This window comes from Nyctibius grandis, chromosome 3 (genome assembly GCF_013368605.1).
Source record: "Nyctibius grandis isolate bNycGra1 chromosome 3, bNycGra1.pri, whole genome shotgun sequence".
In the NCBI taxonomy this organism is placed as follows: Eukaryota; Metazoa; Chordata; class Aves; order Nyctibiiformes; family Nyctibiidae; genus Nyctibius; species Nyctibius grandis.
In genome coordinates, this window is record NC_090660.1 from 21,721,399 (window position 1) to 21,744,635 (window position 23,237).

Here is a 23,237-nt window from a genome sequence, read left to right on the forward strand (position 1 = left end):
AAATTCTGACTTTAAAACTCTGTATTTGCATCCTTTATTCCTCCCATGCGCATCTGTATTCTAGCTGTGATTGCAGCTCTATGCAATCCTGTATCCTCGACATACCATGGAAGAGGTTCCCGTGTTTTCTGGTAGTAGTTTCACCACAACAATGTGGAAATCAACATGGTCTTCATCTCCCACTAAAATATGCAGATATACCAATTTAGTCATGCTAAAAAGAGTTCATTTGACCACAATAATCCTCCATCATACCTTCACTTAAAAATTAAGGAGAGAACATTGTTCACGCTTTCTGGAAGGCATTTACAGGCAAATAGGGTCTGAGACAGAAGACCATGGGATATCAGGATTCCTCTGATGGAGACAACCGTGTGGGTGGAGACAGTAAAGGTAAGAAATCTGTAGTAATAGCCCTTTTTCTATACCATGATACAAAACCACACTGTGAACTGTTTACGTTGTAAGCATTATTACAGTACCTACCACAATGTAAACATGGATCTACCCTCTCCTTGATGTGTCTTCATCCTTCTTTTCCCTTTATTCCTCTCCACAAGAGAGATCATACCACTTTTCTGAATTTAGGCAACCAAATAAATGTTTTCACTGTATTTATTCATAACAATCTTGCTAGTCATAAGTAGCTCATCTTGCTTTTTTTTTTTCCCCCTTTTTTCACCTTCAACAATAGTTTTACAGAAATAAATTGCACGTAAAATGAAATCTAAATTAAGTCTGGCAATTTTTTGCTTCTAAATAGGGAAAATTCGTTCATATCAATATATAATTTGCTAACTGTGTCCACTGATTCTCCCCTCTTCTATTGATTATATGTCTGCCTGACTTGAATAGAGTTACTCCCTATTACAAAAAGCTGAGAACCAGATCAGCTGCACAGTTTACAGGAAATTTAGTAAACTAAAATTGAATTAATAAGAAACAGTCAAGTACTTTTAAACATGGGCCTTTAAGGAACTCTTTTCTAAGGCAACATTTTTTTTCCTCTATGCTTTCTTTTGCCATTCTATACCAATTCCTGAACTTGATAATTTATGAGACATCTTTTCCCACCAAAGAATGCTGATATCTTCTCTACTGTGTATAATAATAGCAGTTTTGAGAGAAGTTATGGATTAGCCTTGGACATACTAAGAATGCAGAGTCATATAAAATACCTCATGAAACCAGCCAGTTACGTGTTATAACCACCATCTGCTGATAAATATTGAGTGCTACATGAGGGTAAAGTGTAAGCCAAAGGAGCAAGCTACTTAATTTAGGGGAAATAGAATTATGCTATAGAACTTTCCGATCATCTGTTTTACTCATTTACTCATTTGCTTATTGGAAATTACAGTAACAGGGACCCATGTAAATTTATGTCAAGATTTCTTTTGAGAACATCAAGATCTCAATTACCACATCACGTAAAAATTCAGTTTCACAGAACTGGATAGGCAGGCTAATTTCAGATGCACACTTTTCCTATGTAAATAAAGAAAAAAAGATTGAGAGAGCATTTATAAATATGCCCGTATTTGTAAGACAAACATTGTTACAGAAATAGCTAATTGTAACTCCCATAACTATAACCAATGTATCTGATGATCCTCAGCTAAAGTTATGTTGAGAACGTGTTTAGCCAGCCACACAGAAGACTATAGAAAAAGAAACATGTGCAAAAGAATATTAAGAAAGCAAGATACTCAGCAGTGCATCTTCTAAGTTATATGTCTTCATTCCAAAGTGTTTCAGATGACTTGATGCTGGATATTGAACGGAATAGGGATGGCATTTGTTATTGTTGTGGTCACTATATACTGAGTAATCTTATATCTGGTTTGGTGAGGTTTTTTGTTTGCTTGTTTGCTTTCCTTTATCAAAGTATTTCATGGTTCTCCTCTGACCTGCCAGCTCTTCATATAAATTGGGGAATGAACAATTTATGATATGAGAAAGGACACAATTGACAAGTTCATTTTCTGCCCATATAGAGTTTTTCTTGCTAACTTTCTCGTATGTAAAACTGTTTACTATAACTGGAAATAAGACTTAGAAAATTCGTCTGTTCTTTTTCCTTGGTTTTAGTGAATAGAAGGCATGAAATTTTTTTAAACATATTTTAACACACCACATTTTTGCATGTGATTTTCTGTATGCAATTTTCTGTAGGCTCTCTGTAGAACAATTAAAATTTGAAAAGCTGAAATCATAATTTATATTATAAACTGAAAATATTAGAGTAGTTTGTAGATGATTACTTACCAGTCATACAGAAACACAAAACAGATTGGTCAAAATTAAATTGCAGTATCTTTTTACAAATCTGTATGTCCCTAAACTTATTTTACATAAACATCTACAATCTTAAATAGAGTTACTCTGTCTCATAAACTAAAAGTATGCTTTGTAATTATATAACTCTAATATAGTGAGAGAATAGTTGATTGTTCTGTTTTACACAACTGGTATTATATTTCTGTAAGATGCTGGATAATGTTTTGCTTTATTTATTCTTAAATATGAAAATGGGACCTTTTTTTCACAAACTGTGATGTTGCAAAATTACTCCACATATTAATGGAGATTCCACAAATGTGAATTGCAAAAGAAAACATACATAGGAAATAGAAATTGTTAAAAGTAGAATAAGTGATAGTTTGTAACTGTACTTCAAGTGATCTTGCTAATAGAAAATTGGCAGTAGGAGGTGGAACTCTTCATTGCTAGGAAATTACGTTCTATTCCCAAATTTATCATGCTTGAAAATTCTGTTTATCATTTGGTAGAAACATGAGATAAGTACGAAGCTTAAAATACCCATCACAGTTTGAGCTACCTGACATCTTTGTAGATAGTTTGAACGGACAGACAAAATAAATTAACCTGTTCTCTGAGGATCTGTGTATAGTTGAGAAGCAGGGCAAGGGAAAGGCAATGGACAGATGTGCTTTTTTTACCAGAACCACGTGTTAGCACAGAAAAGATGACTGTTCCCACTACTTGCTCATCGTCACCCTGTTTCAAGAGGTTATCGACCCTGGAATACCAGCAGAGTTGCTCATATGAGCAATCAAAATGAGGTTGGCAAGCTAACACTATTTACACTCACAGCCTGGATCTCTGCTACTCATCTGTATCTGTCTTCTTTTAGTATATAGGACCTCTTTTCCACAGATGACCAGCTCTCCAAGTCTAGAAAGAGTTTGTAGGAATAAAAAATTTCTAATAGCAAAATTTGCAATCTAAGTAAAGTGCTAACTTTAAGTCAGTTTACAGTCTCTGAAAGATTCTTTAGGTAGCAGAACAGCCTAGGAAAAGCATTTAGCAGGTTTTCAAATATGAACTACATTATTACCACACTTTCAAATAAAATTATACTAAAATAGCATTACAAATATAATTCCCAGTAAAATGCATATTATGGACTTATTATTTCTGATAAAATTCCACATACACAATATATTCCTATTTGAACTAAGAATTTTGTTTTCTGTTCTAAATCAAGACAAACAATACAAACAATATAAAATTCTCATTCTACACCCTGCCCCTTTCTTTCTTCTATTTTCCAGTTCAGAACTGTGTGATATTTTGTTTCAGCAATGGCTGCTTGTTTTTAAAGTGGGAAACTTCTAGTGTCTCTGGACATATTGCATTCTTTCCATGCATAGCAGTCCTGACAATTAAAGACCAAGGCTTCTGAAAGTTAAGTGTCTGTCTTTGCAGTCTGCCAGGCAGGCTGCTATGGAGATAATACCTGTGGGCCAGAGTCTAGATTCATTCATATAAGAACAAGCAAGATAAATAAATTTCTATCAATTACAATGTGTGTTGGAGTATATACATGTGCAGGAAAAAAAAACTAAAAGCCCCAGGGAGACTGACAGAAGTTATTTCAAAAATGCAAAAAGTAACTCTGTAAATACACGACAGAGTGTGCAGCTACTCAACTTTCGAGAACTTACATGTCTAATGTAAGCACTTACATGACTAATATTAGTACTATAAACAGTTTTACAAATTACTGATTAGTCAGTGATGACATATTATGTGGGAATTGAGAAGTATTACATTCAGTGTTGAGAAAGCATATTAGCTTCGCAGAGGCTTCAACCTCCCTAATGCCTTCTGTTAAGTGTTTTCCCTTCTCCTGACTCATGGGATTGATCCCTCAATTCCCAGACACAGCTCTTCCTCTGGCTGCCCCCCTGTCTGGCTGTCTGAGGATGTTAAGGAGGCATGTAACAACCCAGGGCATTATAACAGGCACTTGGACATTTTAAAGACTCAAAAAGAAGCTGGTCTGTCTTCATGAGAAAACTTGGTTCAGGTGCTAGTCATCAGTCCTGAGATCTGATTCTTATTTGACATATTTTAAAAAGCTTCTACGTCAAGAAAAAATGATAAAGCTATATTTATGCCACAAAGTAAGGAATATCTCAACAAGAATGAATGTGCACTGTTTCTTAGGGATAGGAAATTGTCCTGTGTGGCATAAGACCAAATCATCTGACTGAAAGAAATATGCCATATTTTGTATTTGACCTAGAAATAAGTCTACTCTTTTTTTCCCCGAAGAAAAAAGGATAAGAATTCCTGTTAAGAAACAAATATGAAAATAGGATCAAATATGAAAATAGGATCAAATAAGAAAATAAGAATAAAATATTTTTAATGAACTTTGTATATTGATTACACAATGCTCTGCATTCTGTGTCAAAATATCCATACAATATTTAAGTTTATTAAGTCCATTTTCTCTGTATTACCTGTAGAGTTGGTAAGTTGTCAGGGACTTCTTTTTTTGAGTGCTGTATGCATGTTGTCTATAATCCTTTCAACCTGTTGTATGAAATCCTTAAGAACTTTCCAAGATATTTATTACACTTACACACTGAATATATTAAGTGCTAAAACTGTTTGGATAGTTATCTCGTCCAGTCTTATGTCTAGAAGACCATAACAGTAATCAGATCACATTTGGTGACTGGTGTTAGGCTACAGTGTTAAACTAGAGGAAAAAAATCAAAAGTGAAGAAATTTAACAAAATTCACCACAATTACCCTTCATACTGATGGAGTAATAAAAACATGCAATGGCTTAGCTACGAAACATGGAGATAAACACTGGCAGCAATACAGAAAAAAGGAAACAAGGAAAGAAGTGGCATAAAATAACTTACCAGGCTCTGGTGACTATCTAGAGTAATACCTTTACTGATATGGAACAACATTATCTTGGGTGGATGATATACTGTATTTTTGTACTCAGAGAAATAAAAAAAAAACCTGAGACAAGATTCTTTCTGTCCACATTTGAAAAACACTCAGGTCACCAATGTATGGCCAGATATGATTGTAAGCATATATCTTAGAGGAATAGACTTCCATAAAAGAGTGTTATGTGAGAATTTCTAGTGCCTAGGTCAGCTTCAATGGCTTGCTTTGGCTTTCGTTGTAGGCACTTGTTCATAATGGTGCTATACAACAAAATAATCAGTGCCTGTGAGTTTAGAGGGATACAGTTTTGAACTCTTATGAAGGGGTGTAGTAGGAAAAGGACTGTTAAACCGCACTTGAGGCTTTGAAAATTTGCCTCCTAGTGTTCTTGAAAATTATTTCTCCTGTGTGGAGAGGACTAGAAGGAAGAAAGTAATTAACTGAGGTAAGGTGTTCCCAAAGGAAAAAAAAAAAAAAAGAATACAACTAGAAACACAAGTTGCTTAAATCAAAATACACATAGGTGATTTTGGGAAGTTCAGAAGCTGTAACCCTTAAAACCCATTTCTTCTATGTTGTTACAAAGTAACTGGTTGCCTTATCAACAATCAATAAATGGGAAGACAAGTGTTATTTTTCAAATAGAAACTTGGGAGTTTTACACCCCCTGTCATCTTCAAAAAGGAGACTACTGGTATTTTCTGGGCAGACTATTCAAATAAATATAATTTTTTGTTTTAAGGTGGTCATTTTAAATACTACTCCAAAATCTTCTACATCCCCCGGTGTCCTTATGGGTTTGTTCAGAGCTATTTTTTTTGTGTATGACTGAGTCTCAAATTAGCAATTTTTCCAACAGTGAAACAGAAGACAACCACTGCTGACCCCAATTACAGTCAAGATTGTACAGACTTACTCGTATATACTGAATGATTTGGTCTGTAATAACAATACATATATTTATAGAATTCTTCTTTTCTACCTCTCTGAAGCTACACACTGACCAAGATAAAGGAGATGGAAATTTAAAATACATATTAACAGGAGATGGGGCTGGCAGTCTGTTCATTATAGATGAAAATACAGGAGATATTCATGCTGCAAAGAAATTGGACAGAGAAGAAAAGTCCCTGTATGTGCTACGTGCCAAGGCTATAGACAGAAAAACTGGAAGACAAGTGGAACCAGAGTCTGAATTTATTATTAAAATCCACGATATCAATGACAATGAACCAAAATTCACCAAGGACATTTACACCGCCAGTATTCCGGAGATGTCTGGAGTTGGTAGGTAAAAACTTATCCTTATGTAAAATGCAAATGGGTTTGAGTTGATTTGGAACTTCTAAGTCATCTATTATTTGAGGCACTTAATACCAGCTTCTGTGAATATTCATGGAACAATTTTTGTTGCCAGTAATGTATCATAAATGATTGGTTCCTGCTTTTATTTATTTGTTTCATCTCCATCCATTTTTTAATGCTTTTTCCACACTATAAGCTACTCTCTACTCTTTTAAGCCCACCAGAACCATCAAGGAATGTAGCATATATGGTTGTCTTATCAGTTACTACATAGTTTTTCCACAACTGAGACTATCACTTGCATAAAATGTATCCACTTTCTGTTTGTAAAGTCTAATTTACCAAACCTTTCTGTACCTTTAGATACAAACAACTTTAAGCACGTAAGTATGTAAATCAATTAATGTATCAAAATGATGCAAAAATATGTTCCTAGAAATACCTAAAACTTTGGTTCGGAGGGTTGTTTTTTTAAAAACTATTTTTCTCTTTAGTATCAATATTAGTAGTTGTTGTTGTTTTTTTTTTTTAATATGGACTTGTCTGTTTGGTTTTTTTTAAGATACCAAACATACGAAGCCCTTCCTCGAAGAAATAACTCTCTTTGTTTAAAAAATATTTTTTCTTCATAGATAAAAAGTTACAGCTATTCCCAACTACACTGAAAAGTAAAAATGTGGAGTGACAGTAGAAGGCGGGTGAGAAATAAAACATCAAAGGAAAATAGTTCTCTGAGTTCTGTTCAAATAATATAAAGTGATAGATAATATTCACCAGTACACATTCATCAGAAGTTACCATCATGATTACCTAAGTGCTCCATTCTTTTACAGTAGAGACAGTCTCTCTGATGAGTAAGCATAAAGTACATAGGCTATGGGAAACAACTGAGAGGTAAATTCTCAAAAGTTATTCACTTAACATGTATTAGTGTAATGGTTTGCAAAATCAGACCTGGATGATAGTATTGCCAAGAGAGACAATAAAATACCAATCAACATTTGTGACTAATATGTATCTTTGCAAAATAATTTCCAGAAGCTAATAATTATCTCTGATAGCAGTAGCAGAAGTATAATGGAACCAGACTCTATTTTATAACTCTCTTTTATAATCATGAGAAGGGAATACCTACACTACTATCTATAATGCAAAGAGTCCAAGAATGGTTCTTTTAAAGATACATGGAAAACAGAGAAAACCTTTCCATTCAAAATTTACTTCGCTGATAATCTGTGAAGCAAAAATGTTGGCAGTGCATCTGTCATATTTAATTTGAAATATATTTGTAAGAAAGGAACTCTATAGGCATAGATAGGATAAAAAGCATGATGTCCATGTTTAAACTTATAACTTAGTCCAACTTCATCAGAGTCAATGGAGAAGCATGAATAAAAGAGACCAGAATAAGATCCAGTGCTTTGGTACTGCCTGTGAAATATTAAGTCTATGAAATGTCTATATTTGATGAGGGTGATGATAGTATAAGTACCATTATGTACTTTAAGGTGAGAAAGTGTCCATAAAAGACCCAAATAAAGGTGAGATTTACTGTGAAGAAAGAATTAGAGGAAAGGGATTTAAACAGTAAAAAAGCACCTTTGTTTCCAATATGAATGCAAAAAAGGGATCTGAGTTACTCTTTGCTCTGTTTAATTGACATTGCATTTGGGGATATAAAAACTACACTGGAACGGCCATTGTTAGCATTTGAAGTTGAATGAGTAAAAGTAGTTTTGTAATTTCTTAAAGTAGCGGAGAATAAAAACCCAAATCCAGATCAGTCCATTCCAGAAATTCTGTATTTCTGAAGTCAGTCATAAGAATGCTAGTTCAACAGACAGGATGTACATATAAGCAAATAAGGAATACATATATGTATTCTTTCTTGGAGTCCCTTTGTCCCATTTCTCCAGATAAGGAAGCAGATGCCATAACTGGAAAAAATGACTTGGAATACAACTTACAGGTGAGCAAGTGGTACTCCCAAACTGATACAGCATGGCAATGGGCTGTGTAAGTAGCCCCCTGTTCATACTTTTCACAGTGACTAGGGTATCCATTAAGAATCTTCAATGCATTATGAAAATGGCATTTAAGTAGTTGTAATTATTCTTCATTCAATAGGTATTATTTAATGAACAGCTACTAGCTTTTCCTTTGTCTGGATATGCAGTCCAAAGAATTTTTTCCTAAACACAGCATTTATTGCAGAACATCACAAATTTACAGAACTGTCAATTATGCAAGGAGGTTCATTCATTACACCTCAACATTTAATTTCTTCAGTGGTTTTGGTGTATATTGCTGTTTACAGGTGTCAAATAGAAGTCCATAAGCTAAATTTGGTAAGGAAGTAGGGCCAAACCTTTTAGTTGGTTCTGGACTGTAGAATTTAAAATGGAATTTGAGGTTGGAGGGTTGTGTAAAATAAGTCATGAAGGAAGAACAAACTGAGAAATTATTGAATGAGCTTTGCATATTAGGGTTATTGCTGCTGTGAAAGTCAGTGCATCTGAAAGAAAAGGACAGACAATATACTGAAAGTGAAAGGAAGAAGAAAGACTGCAAACACAAAAGTGCATTCCAGAAAAACAGAAGACTTCAGAATAAAAAATGAAGTGCCGCGTAATTCTGTATGTTCCTTTATAAAAATGGAAGAAAATAAGAATAATAAAAGCAAGAATCCCTGGAATAGGGTGATCATCTTTACTAAGACTATATAAAATGAAAAAGTCGGTGTAGTCCTGCATTACCTGCATAAATACTTAAGATGACGAAGGTTATTTGTTATAACAATATATACACACAGATTCTTGCACACCTAACCAAATAATTTTCTGACTGGAAACAACTATACAATTACAGTATGCACATTTTAAGAAATTGATATACTCAGGATGAGCAGGCCAAAATTTGTGTGAATTTGTGTGAATTTGAAATTCACTTCCTCCCAATATTGTGTCTTAAAATACAATTTTTTCTTAACTATTATATTTACTATGTTTGCCAAGTTCAACAAATATGACAGCAGATATTTATGAAAGCTCAGGAAAATGCCATTTCAATTGAAAAATTGAAGAGGAATCATCACTAACAATGTTTCCAGATGTGTGTGTATATGTTACTCAAATGACATATACTACATACTTCTCACTCTGTTACTGGCTGTTTCTTGGAATAAATAGATCTAGAGCACACAAGGGAAAATTATAAGTCAACATCTCTGATAGAATGTGTGATTTTCAGTACCAATAGGCAAACCTCACTCATGTTTAACTAGGTTGATAGTAAGAACAGTGAAAACATAACATGGATTTTCAGCACAACCTATCCAAGCTTAGGGGGAAATACGAATGCTTATTTTTGCACTAGTTTGTGCTAATCCTATGTTGTAATATCTACACTGCAGTCATCAAGCTATACATAAATTAGCCTTGCTATGCCTAAATGGGATGCAGTCATATCTCCAACAGCATTATGGGTATACCTAAAATGCTGTGTAGCAAAGTTAGTACTGGAAGCAATCAAAACCACTGAAGTGAGCTGACTGTAGTGCCATTTCAGATAGCTTTTATGGAAATGATCATGCTAAATGCTCACAGTGATATTAACTTAAAATTAAATGAGAAAGTTAGTTTAAGAGATTCTCAAACTCAATAGCATGGAATTTCTCATTAAAATCAGCTACTATACTGAAGAACTGGAGGATAATAACTGCTGTAGCTATATTTTTAGAGAGTGCTAGAGTTGACTGGAAGAATCCTGAGATTTATGTCAGACTATGTAAATTGATTCAGTAAAAAATAGTTCCAAAAAATGAGAAAAAGATGCTAGACAGACCCATAAAGGTTAATCAAAACATAATATAGAAAGTAAAGGAACAAAAGACGTTCAAAATTTTAAACTGATGGAATGCCAAAGCTGTAAGATGCAATCTTGGTCACAATAAAGAGCAGGTGGATTTGAAGCATGACCTATTCTGATTTGGTTATATTGTAGAAACACTGTAAGAAGAAACTTCAGAGAAGCTAAATACGTATATATTATGCATCTTGAGAATAATCTTTTCATTTCCTCTTCATGTAGAAGGAAAAGTACAGCCCTGATTATACTTAAAATCTACTCATTTAATCTTCAAGGTTTACATGAGTAGAAGCTATGATCCAAGTATTTTTCCAAGTGAAAGATGATTGCTAAAAACCCACAATAAAATAAAGTCTAAATTAACCCTACATCTCATTGCGAAAACCACTTTTCTCAGGATATTAAAAAAAAAACACATTAAAAATTTTCAGAGAGGGAAGTTAGCAATGAGATACCCTGTGGAGTTCAATCCCTTTTGACTCCTGGGTCAATAGTATCACATCCTCCTGTACCTGCCTTGCTAATTTTAATGAGTAAGGTTTACCATTTTTTCTCATTAAACATCTTTAGCATGCAGCTGATGAGTATTTCGCAACATATTTTAATCTTTGAATTGATCCTATTAGGAGAAGGGATAATGCCTAATTTAACTTAGCACTCATTTCTTCATACTTAACTGCTGCTTTCTAGATTTTATGGATCTAACCAAAGGCACCTCCTGGTTCAGGATTTCTACCTGATAAGAGTTGCATAATGTATAAGTATAGAGAACTATAATGGCTAAATTTAAAATTTATAACTTTTCATTACTTTTATTGCAAATATAGTCAGAATAAAAGAGTTTTCCTTTAGCTGAACAGTGAAGTTTGATAGAAGGGCATTATATATGAAATATAGATATGGCCATTTTCAACCCAGTCACACAGCATTACAGCATGCCTAAACGTGCCTTGTATTTAACAGATAATCTAAATAAAAGATATCTATAAAATACATACACACAAAGTGAAAGAGAGAAAAATAGATAAAAAGAGAGATGAAATTGCAGTAAAACACACAGGGTAATATGCATTAATACTACCATTTCTATTACCATGCTATTGTCTGTGAGTGAAGCAGTATATACTGCAACATCAATTACACGATGATTGTGTTAGAAGTTCTATTATCGTTGTTTACTATTTCTATAGTATTTATTGGGAATCTATAAGCATCACAACTAGTACTGGATTTAAGTAAGACTGCATTCTGATATTTAGTTTTAGCTATGTTACGTTTTTAGCATCATGTAATCATAAACGTATTTCTCAAGAACAGTTTGGATTTTTGTATAGGAAGCTCTTAGAAGAACAAGTAGGCTGTAAGGTAAACAAACAAAAACAAAAAACCCTGATCCAAATACACTAACCATCATATTTCCTATTTTTGAATTTGCTTATGTCAGTAAGCATTAATCTACAGATGTGTGTAAACGACTAAATGCAGGCAGCTCTCATCTTTCATATTTCAGCAGGAAATAATTATTTTTTCTCCTCTGCATATTTTGTCTGGTTTCAGATGCTTATAAAAAGAAAGCTATGAATGACTGTCTTGACTTTGCCACAAGCTTATGAAAACTACTTAGCTAACTTGCAAAATTTCAGAATGCTTGTTATTAACATATACTCTATTTTAAAATGAATTATTGAGTTAGCTTTAAGAGAAAGATGTATTGCAAATAAATATTTTATCCAGAAGCTCATATTTTACATTCTGCAGTTAAAATATAGTATTAGAATTCCTTTTAGTCAAACTAAGCATGATGGCAGAAACCCTCTAGCTAGAATACTTCTTATATTTCTGTTTGCATTTGCCACTATAACTAAAGAATTTCAAAATCTCTATAACTGTCAGAATCTGCATAGGGTTCTCTTTTTTAAATGCAGCATTTTTATCCTTTTTTATTTATCTTCTTTATATTTTTTTATACAAGTCTTTATAATGAAAAAAAATCCCTTTCAACAAAATAAAGATGAAAATATAAAATAAAGAGTTCAATGCCTCATAATATTTTCTTAAAATAAACCATCAAAGTGGAAAAGGCAAAAGCCTCTTTTTGTTAAACAGTTAAAAGCATAAATCTAGGTTTCCAAGAAATTTGGGGTATTTTTCATTTTGTCAGTTTTGGACATGGATTCTGCTATATACATGTATAGCATTTTTATTTATAATAGGCTTGCACTACATTTTTATTAGGAAAGTATATAGAACGCTTTATAAATGTTTTGTATTTAGCATGAGGCAGAACTTTTCAAAAGAGTATGAGGGGGTGCTTTAAGACTTTGTATTTCTAGTTAAAAAAAAGGAAACCGCTGGAACGCCAAGGGAATCTTATTTAGATCATGATTTTTTTTCCTTAAATTATTCTATCATTTGTATAGTTATGTATATAATATGGATAGCATTTTCCAAGCAAAAATGAGGCCTACTCTGCAAGGAACTTACTTGCTAGAGCTCTGATACTATAAACAAGTTATTTTCAATTTGTACAGCTCCATTAACTTCAAGCTGGATGTTATGTAAGTGTTAGGTTGTCCCTGAATGGGCTTTATTTAATGATTAATGTATATAACTTCTGTAAAATTTGAATGTCCATTTACACGTATTACTTTTTTTTTCCTGAGGTTTCTCCTATGTTTAGATAAATAAAATCACATGCAACATGGACGTTTTGACTCTTCAAGAAACAGAATTAAACTATCCTCAGAGGAAAATCTATGAGTTTACAACATTCCCAAATAATTATGTCATATCAAGAAACAAACAAACATACACTCTGATGCAAATTAAAAGCAATAGCTTCCTTTTAGGATCCAAACAAGTTATGTAATGAATTTTTAACAATAACATTTTGGGATTATTATTGTTGTACAGCTCTATTCAACATCCTAACATAACATATGAAATTAAAAGTAAACATTTAATTTATATACTAGTTTTTCTCCTTCAGAGCTTTTTTAATTTTATCTTTATGTAAATAATTTTATCCTTTAGCGATACTACATTATTCTTTGTTACTGACTGAAGAAAAGTTAAAAACCTTAAAAAAATAATATAAGCAATCACATAAAAAAAAATATGTATATATTATGTGTATATATATGCAGGTAAAGAGGAAACTTAAATAAATATATCATGTTTATAAAATTTGGGAAATTCCTCATAAGTCATCAGAAATACTATTGTTCCTTTAAAGTTTATGCAGAATGTATAAATGTTATACTTGAAAGAATCAAGAGACACTGCACATTCAGAAAAACGAGGCACAAAAATCAGCCTTAACAAGATTCAAAGTAGTGTTTCTGAAGAATTCAAATCATTCACAAATTTAAGATTTATAGAACATGTTAACATTACAGATAAGCAGATCTCAAGCTACAGCCAAAAGGACTGGTTCTGGTTTTCTTCTTTTGGTCTCTCTGCTCCGAGTTGTGCTGTCTTCTGCCTTACCCATTCTCCCTCTAAACCCAAAAGAAGAAAGCTTAAGGAGCTAAATAATCAGAAAAATTAATTGTTCAAGGTCAATATGCTTTTTCTGCTACTTTTGTTCCCTGGGTCTGATCACATGAGGTTAGATGCCAGAGCTGGTGCTAGGGAAGTGACAGGAGTACACAAGTATAGGAGGTGAAAGCTGTTTCATCCAGCAGAAGCTAGCCTCAGCTAAAAATTCATTTGACGTATTCATTTTTCTTTAGCTACAAAATCCTCATAACTTCTAAACAGGACTCCTCACTTCCTTTCTTGTCTTTTTTTTGTGGGGGGAAGTTTGGTTTCTTATTAAGACTGAAGCAGCACAATGGGAAAACTAGAGCCATCTATTCACCCTTTGTGAATAACTGCTCATTCTAAGTACTAGAAGAAATTGGGTTTTTTTAGAATTGCTATCAGCAAGTAAAGGTAGCTAGTGCTTGCTGTAAACTCAGGAAAGTATAAATAATTTCCATATTTCTGTTCTGTGGGAGCTGAGACACTGTGAACTCGTTAGAAGTTTGTGACCTCCTCTGAGCTCCCCTAAACCTCTACCTGCTGACTCTTCATCACATGCTGGTCTAAACTGTTTCTCATAGCAAGAAATAAGATGACAGCAGTTCAAATGCAGCAATTAGTAAACACGATGGATGACTTTTAAAGCACTATATGGGGCTTTAGGCTTTGTAAACTGGTTGGCCCAAATTTTGGAGATGCAGTTTTAAGGTGACCACAAACTCATTTAATCTCTGTATGTCTCGATTTCCAACCAATTAGTGGAATACTGAAACAGCTCTACTCCATAGACATGTCAAAATGCGTTCAGCTACTGCAGCAACGGACATCACAGTGCCCTTGGAGTCACAGTGTTCTTGCCAAGTGGAGTTTTCAGGCCTAGTCTATGTTAAATGTGGCTCTCCTTTATATCTCTCTGAAATGATTCAGTGCAATACTGTTTGCCTGGTTACTTTATTGCAACAAATGTATTATTCCCCATTATCTGTGTACATTGGAAAAAAAAACAAAAACAAACCAAAACAAAAACAAACAAACAAAAAAACACAAACAAACAAAAAAAACCAAAAAAACAAAAAAACCAAAGTCATTGGAACAGGCTGCCCAGGGAAGTGGTTGAGTCACCATCCCTGGAGGTATTTAAAAGACATGTAGATGTGGTGCTTAGGGACATGGTTTAGTGGTGGACATGGCAATGCTAGGTTAATGGTTGGACTTGAAGATCTTAAAGGTTCTTTCCAACCAAAACCATTCTATGATTCTATTCTATGAAAAATACCCAGAGTTCTGGACCTCTCTAGATTAGAGCTTGAAATTATCATTAAAAGTGCCTGTATCATACTTACACTAAAAATTGTTTGATGTATCCATTTTCCTTCTTTTTATTTCAGTAGATTTTCATCTATAACATTATAATCTCTGAACAAAAGCATAATGGGCCTGAATTCTTTACATCAGCACTTTTACTCACACTGCAGTGCAGTACAATGGCATATGTTCTGCATAGTTAGAGATGCTGTCCTTTAGATAGGATGTTAAACCAAGGTCCTTTCATCTTTCATGTCTTCACATCTAAAAAGTAAAAAATCTCATTGACATTCTGAAAATACTGAGGAACAGCTATGGTGCTTCAACCAGTATATATAACTCTTGATATGAACATACACTCTTTATACTCCTTTGATATAAACGTGTTATAATTCACAGCCATGTGCAACATGTTTTCAGAGCCACAGTAAATACTGAGTTCCTATGCATGATGCCAGTTTGCAGGCACCTAATATATTCCCTTGTGAGCTCTTGCAGTTACCAGTCACCAAATAATTTTGCTTCTTTTAAGACAGGCTACAGTATAACAAGTGCTGTGAGCCCTTTCTCACATTTATGTGACCACATTGGATTCTGTGACAATTGAACTGCTGGTACTAAGGACTGCAACACCTGCATCTTTATCACAAGGAACATGGCAAACAGAGGCATACATATGTTATATCCTTTATTAAAACTAAAACATGGCAGACATCAAAATAAGCAAGTTAATAGTGGAGAGGAGGCAATAGGTTGTCTAAGGGCAGATCTTGCTCTTAAAGTGCTAATGTTAATGTCTATTTATATCATGCTAATGCACAAGGTTTTTTCCCGGCACCATGTACTTAAGTTACTTAAGTGTGCGAAAAAAATAATTTTCTTCATTTAAATGATTTTTCAGAATGCGATGTCTCAAATGTTGGATCTGTAGTAGGCTGGGAAGACTGGACATGCAAATCTAAATCAGGAATTATAATTAACTAGATATAAGTTAAATCTCTCTGAGAACTGGTTATATGTAGCCATAAAAGAAATCTACAAATTATATTGAGAAGTGTTATTTTATTTTTTTATTCTGTTAAATCAAAGCACACCTGGGATGCTTATTTAGTCTAATCTTCTGAAAATAGAAGTTCTTCAGTTGTTTTTAAAAGCAAAAGAAGCTTTTTGAATACCTGAATATACATTTGAGTTGCTAACGTTATGCAGCTGAGTGTAAAATGTCAGGTTTATTTTTAAAATCATGCAATCATGCTAACGCATGCATCTATTTTGAAAGTAAAACACAAAGGCAGGGTAGTTTTTGTTTTCTTTTTTTTTCACCAGATTTCTCTATAACTTCTAAGTACACCTAAAATGTGTAAATAAGACACAAGGGATCATATTTGAGCGTAAGATAAAACACAACTTTCTTTCTAATATAAATTAAAGTAACTAAGCATCACACACAGTAGAATGCACATAAAGATGCTTTGACATAATTTTCAGTCTTCCAAAGATGTAACAGTGTCATCAAATAGATCAATCTGTCACAAAACAAAGGTCCAGACTCCTACATCTTTGTTTATTCCATGTACCGCATTTCATGAGCTATCCCCATCCACCCCTAACCCTCAGTTTTAGTAGAGCTATTGAGAAATGAAAGCTTTATCTCATGTGAACCTGAGTGATTAGCACTACTTCTATTATAAATGATTTAGCTGCAGCATACCACCAGCCTAAGAGGAGCAAGCTCAGGAAAGCAACACTACTCCCCCAAAAGAAGTCCACTATTGTCCCTAAAAGAGACCACCAAATGGCTCTCTACTGAGATGGAAAGACTATGAATGCCTGCCCATAATGGATACAACATTGTTAAATAAGTAAATTTCTTACTTATAATGAGCCCATACATATATATATATACACACATGTATATATGTCTGTATAATAGATATGTATGTTTATATGTATATCAGAAATAAAATATGACTTTTTTTCCAATTAAATCATGAAAATAGGTGTGAGAATTGATAATACGTTTCTAGCAACATAAAAAATGAATTACAGAAATGACAATTACTACGTGTGTGTTTTTCTTTGTTCAATTAACAATTCAGCTTGAATTCTACATTATGTCACCATTTTTCCTTCTTGCCAATCATATAGAAATTTTGGAAATTTTCTGTGTCATACACAGCCTTCACAGAGTCAAGAAAATGAAGGTAAGAAAAGGCTTATCCTGGACTATCTTGCTAACTCCTGCTTATTTGAAAACTGATCTGTATTATTCCCATTGGTACTCCTCTTTAACTAAGTACATGGAACAAGATAGCTTACAGTATTTTTCATGGCAGTCACTGTATTTTTCTTAATATCTAGCAAAATGCACATCTGTACATTTTCACAGTGACAGCAATCATGATGCTCACATTTACTTCATTATCTGCTATCTAAGCAGATGCCTCAAAAGACTTTCCAGAATAGCTTTTTGTTACAACTTCATAGATATGTGACACTAAAATTAAGAACAAGCATGATTAAGATCTGTGCAAATATCAATTTTATTCCTTAGGAAAGTTGTTCATATCTTCATATTTAGAACACATAGTCCTCACATCTAACTGGTAATTTTAAAAAAAAAACCAAACAAACAAAACCAAAACAACCTAAATTGCTGTCCACTGAAGTATGTGCACATCTGTGTATATTTTGCATTTAACAGAGCTGCTGCCAATAAACCACAAATTCTCATCAAATCTTCCTGTCAGAAAGCCAACTCAATAACAGTTACTTCACTCTGCTCCAAGGCAAATGATAAACAGCATGTGATGAATAAGGCTATGTACACAGAATATTGGAGATATAAACAAAAAATCGAAAGGTTTACTTCCTCATAAAATCAAACTATGTGACGGTTGTGAAAAAAACACCTAAATAATCACAGAATCACAGAATCAATCAGGTTGGAAGAGACCTCAGGGATCATCGAGTCCAACCGCTGCCCTTACACCACCCTGTCAACTAGACCATGGCGCTAAGTGCCATGTCCAGTCTTTTCTTAAACACATCCAGAGATAGTGACTCCACCACCTCCCTGGGCAGTCTATTCCAATGTCTAATAACCCTTTCTGAAAAGAAATTCTTCCTAATGTCCAACCTGAACCTCCCCTGGCGAAGCTTGAGGCTGTGTCCTCTTGTCCTATCGCTAGTTGCCCGGGAGAAGAGGCCAACTCCCACTTCACTACAACCTCCCTTCAGGTAGGTGTAGACTGCAATAAGGTCACGTCTGAGCCTCCTCTTCTCCAGGCTAAACAACCCCAGCTCCCTCAGCCATTCCTCGTAGGTCAGACCCTCCAGACCCTTCACCAGTTTGGTCGCCCTCCTCTGGACTCGCTCCAACACCTCAACATCTTTCTTGAAGTGCGGGGCCCAGAACTGGACACAGTACTCAAGATGCGGCCTCACCAGTGCCGAGTACAGAGGGACGATCACTTCCTTAGACCGGCTGGCTACACTATTCCTAAAAGAGGCCAGGATGCCATTGGCCTTCTTGGCCACCTGGGCACACTGCTGGCTCATGTTTAGCCGCCTGTCGATCAGCACCCCCAGGTCTCTTTCCACCGGGCTGCTTTCTAACCACTCTTCCCCCAGCCTGTAGAGCTGCATGGGGTTGTTGTGGCCGAAGTGTAAGACCCGGCACTTGTTCTTGTTGAAGCTCATGCCGTTGGTCTCGGCCCATCTATCTAACCTGTCCAAATCCCTCTGAAGGGCCTTCCTACCCTCCAGCAGATCAACACTCCCACCCAGCTTGGTGTCATCTGCAAATTTACTGAGGGTGCACTCAATCCCTACGTCTAGATCATCTATAAAGATATTGAACAGCACCGGCCCCAGAACTGAGCCCTGGGGAACACCGCTAGTGACCGGCCGTCAGTTGGACTTTGCCCCATTCACCACCACTCTCTGGGCTCGGCCATCCAGCCAGTTTTTAACCCATTGAAGAGTCCACCCATCCAAGCCCCGGGCAGCCAGTTTGTCCAGGAGGATGCTGTGGGAGACAGTGTCGAATGCCTTACTGAAGTCTAAATAGACTACATCCACAGCCCTGCCCTCATCTACTAAGCGGGTCACTTTGTCATAGAAGGAGACCAGGTTGGTCGAGCAGGACCTGCCTTTCATGAATCCATGTTGGCTGGCCCCGATTGTCCTGCATGTGCCGTGTAATGGCACTCAGGATGATCTGTTCCATCACCTTGCCTGGCACCGAGGTCAGGCTGACAGGCCTATAGTTCCCTGGATCGTCCTTCCGACCCTTCTTGTAGATGGGCGTTACGTTTGCTAATTTCCAGTCAGCTGGAACTTCTCCAGTTAACCAGGACTGCCGGTAGATAATCGAGAGTGGTTTGGCAAGTTCATTTGCCAGTTCATTTGCAAGTTCATTTGCCAGCTCTTCCAATAACCACCTCTTTAGCACACTGAGGTGGTTAAGAGAGAGGAGAGGAAAAAAAAGTCTTACATTTCATGGCCCGGAAGACTAACACTTACTCACTTCATGAATAAGATTTTAAAAGATGCCTTGGCTATCAGGAATGTGTGTCTACCTGAGGAAGATAAATAAACTATTTAAGAGCATATGTCCAGCTAATTTTCACTGAGACCTAGATACCCCAGTGGCTAAACCTTTGGAAATTAGCTCAGGCATTTCGAAGAGTATTTCTCAAACAAGCAATTTGGAATCAATACCTTTAATCTTTTTCAACCAGAAGTTTTCAAATGTATGAGATTTGACCAAATGAGATTGTTCTTGTGAGGTGTCATTTACTGTGACTGTAATCTTGCAATCAATAGCCAATGCACTTGTGATCAATTTGCAAAAACAATGAGTACTCAACAGCCTTTAGGACACTTCTGCATGTGAATCATTTGACAAATTATACTCAAGGCATTTGAACACTTTTGAAGATAAATGACATGTCTGGAAATAATAACAGAAGAGTTCCTAGAGTGACCTTATGTAATATCCTAGAGGTTTTGTCTACATGTACATACACATACACACACACATATACTTATATTTATATTTACTTATATATAGACATACAAGCTCTAGAAGTGTTTTGTTTTTGTCTGAAAATAGTACTCTAACTAATGTAATTTTAAAAAAGCCTATGACTAAGATAGCCCTGGAAATTTTTCATTTTCTTTGCTTTGGACTCCATTCCTCTTTCAAAATACAGGTCTTTGTTTTCATTTCCACAGACAACATCTGCAGTGTCTAAATATGACAGAAGCAAGAGGTTTTCATGAATCACATATTATAAAGTAATGCAAATTCAAGTATACCAATAATACCTTCATTTACTGCATTTTCATAGAAAATTACTATTTTCCACAGTTGTATTAATGTTTAAAGAGACAGACTTTATCACCACCCAAACAGGAGTTCCCACAAATGATGAAAGTGCCCTCAAATAAAATAAATATGAGGTCAGCCTGTTGTCTTAATACTAATGTACTACATTCTCATAGACATAATAGAGATTCACGTATGGTTTCAAATTGCACCTGTTTGCAGAGTTGGCAAAAGGCAGAAACTCTGTTAAAGATTTCCACTTACTTGTACTACAGAAAAATTTTGAAGATGTAAACGACTGAGGTTCTAGTTCCCTGTCAGAGACAGAAATCCATAGTAAAAAGACTCTCCAAAATCTAATAGATACAAAAGCCGAGCTCAAATCAAGAGCAAATGAAAAACAGGTACAGAAAAAAAGAAAATGGCAAAGCAGAAAGCTTCTTAAAGCTGTGCTACATGAACACAAGGCCCTAAGAGTAGTGAAGAAATAACATCTCTATGATTACTTCATTATTTTATAAATTAAAAATTATAAATTAGTCCTAAAAAATAGGACTAAAAACTTGGCTGGAACTGTTGGGTAGGAACTGGGATCTTTAATCAATAGATCACTGCATTGTAGCCTTTATGAACTACTACTTCTCCCACAAGGATCAATGGGGACAAGCTCTTCCTAAGTTTATCATAAAAACAGCGGAAAGCTGTTTCTCTCTGAGTATTCCAGAAATTAGATGGGGCAAAGGGCCAAGATTGCCAGCTCTCATCTTTAAAAAGTAAAGAAGCCTTCAAGGATTCTTAAGTGGTGGAGTTGCTGTGACTAACCTGCCATGGATGGCAGCTGTCAGTTTGTAAAGCTGGCCTATTTCCACATACTCTGTAAAAGCATTGTGGTCAGAGAAAGAGTAACCAAGGTAATTAACTGCCGAGGAGCACTTATTACTCCTTCAACATATTGGTTTCATTATCAACTGATTCTAGTTGGAACAGCCATACCATATGCATAGCAGCTCCAAGTCCAGAAACATGCTACCAGTGAGTTTCATCATTATTTTGAATAGAAATTTTGGGGATAATTTTGTAATTTATTCTTTTCATTTTTGGTTTTAATTTCCTTTTGGACATAGACTGCAGACACTTGCTCAGCCTAAAAGAAGTGTATGTTCTAATTTTAAGTATGTACAGCATGTTGAACAAAATGAAAAACACTTCTAAGCTGCAGTTCATTTATTATGGATGGCAGATCACTTTATACTGTACCTCTTTAGTCACTAGGAAATGCAATGTAAAAGCTAGTCAACATTAACACTTGAAAGAGTCTGACTACTCTTTTCTCTGTCTTATCACTACCATTTGATGGCACCAGTATTGCTGTTTCAGAAGTCACTTTCTTTATGGTGAGAAGGGGAAAAAGAAGCTTCCCAAAAGAACAAACGTACACAGAGTTGTTCACCCACCAATACTTCAAATTACTACTCATTCTTTTTACCATTTCCCACTTGTTATTGCATCCACAATACTTCCCAAATTCTCATGCAGGGCATCTGATTCACTTCACAGTTACAATTACTGCCAAAGGAAAACTAAAGTTACTGTATCAAGGTATTGAACAGCGTGAGCATGAGGACTAGAGGCTTTGTTCAGATTTAGCCATTCTTTTCCAGTTCAATTTCAGACATTATTTTACAATGGTGTATGTATGGTATTCACTGGCAAAAGCCTCTACCCCATGCAGCATTTCAGGCAGATTAAAGACAGAGTAGTTTAGTCACCTTGCATCTTTCTGTGTGATGAGTTAATTATTAGCACATACTTCTTTAATGCAAGTTCTGATAATACAATCTAAAATGTTACTTCTTTTTGTTACAGAAAAGGAAGCATTAAACAAAACCCCAAAACACATAACACACAAGAAATTATGAGAACTATTTCCTTGTTATGTTTATAAAACATATGTATCTTTTATACATATGCCAAGTCCTGCACTTGGGTCACAACCTCCTGCAACACTACAGGCTTGGGGAAGAGTGGCTGGAAAGCTGCCTGGCAGAAAATGATCTGGGGGTGTTGGTCAACAGCTGGCTGAATATGAGCCAGCAGTGTGCCCATGTGGCCAAGAAGGCCAACAGCATCCTGGCATGTATCAGAAATAGTGTGGCCAGCAGGACTAGGGAAGTGATCGTCCCTTTGTACTCAGCACTTGTGAGGCCGCACCTCAAATACTGTGTGCGGTTTTGGGCCCCTCACTACAAGAAAGACATTGAGGTGCTGGAGAGAGTCCAAAGAAGGGCAATGAAGCTGGTGAAGGGTCTAGAGCACAAGTCTTATGAGGAGCGGCTGAGGGAACTGGCGTTGTTTAGCCTGGAGAATAGAAGGCTGAGGGGAGACTTTATCACTCTCTACAACTACTTGAAAGGAGGTTGTAGTAAGGTAGGTATCAGTCTCTTCTTCCAAGTAACAAGGGACAGAACAAGAGGAAATTGCCTCAGGTTGTGCCAGGGGAGGTTTATTGGAGTTAGGAAAAATTTCTTCACCACAAGTGTTGTCAAACTTTGGAACAACCTACCCAGGGAAGTGATTGAGTCACCATCCATGGAGGTATTCAAAAGATGTGTAGACATGGCGTACCCTTCCTTTTCCTTTGCTTTTACAAATCTTTCATGCTACCAATCTTCTG

At 35.5% G+C, this 23,237-nt stretch overlaps 1 protein-coding gene across 2 annotated transcripts in view; it reads left to right on the plus strand.

Annotated features, from left to right (window-relative positions):
• Positions 1 to 23,237, plus strand: part of LOC137661486 (cadherin-9) — a 75,393-nt gene that overhangs the window by 21,967 nt on the left and 30,189 nt on the right. For both annotated transcript variants that reach the window (XM_068397041.1, XM_068397042.1), the window contains exon 2: positions 6,219 to 6,513. In XM_068397041.1, the coding sequence (XP_068253142.1) occupies positions 6,219 to 6,513 (295 nt within the window). The remainder of the gene's footprint in view (positions 1 to 6,218; positions 6,514 to 23,237) is intronic.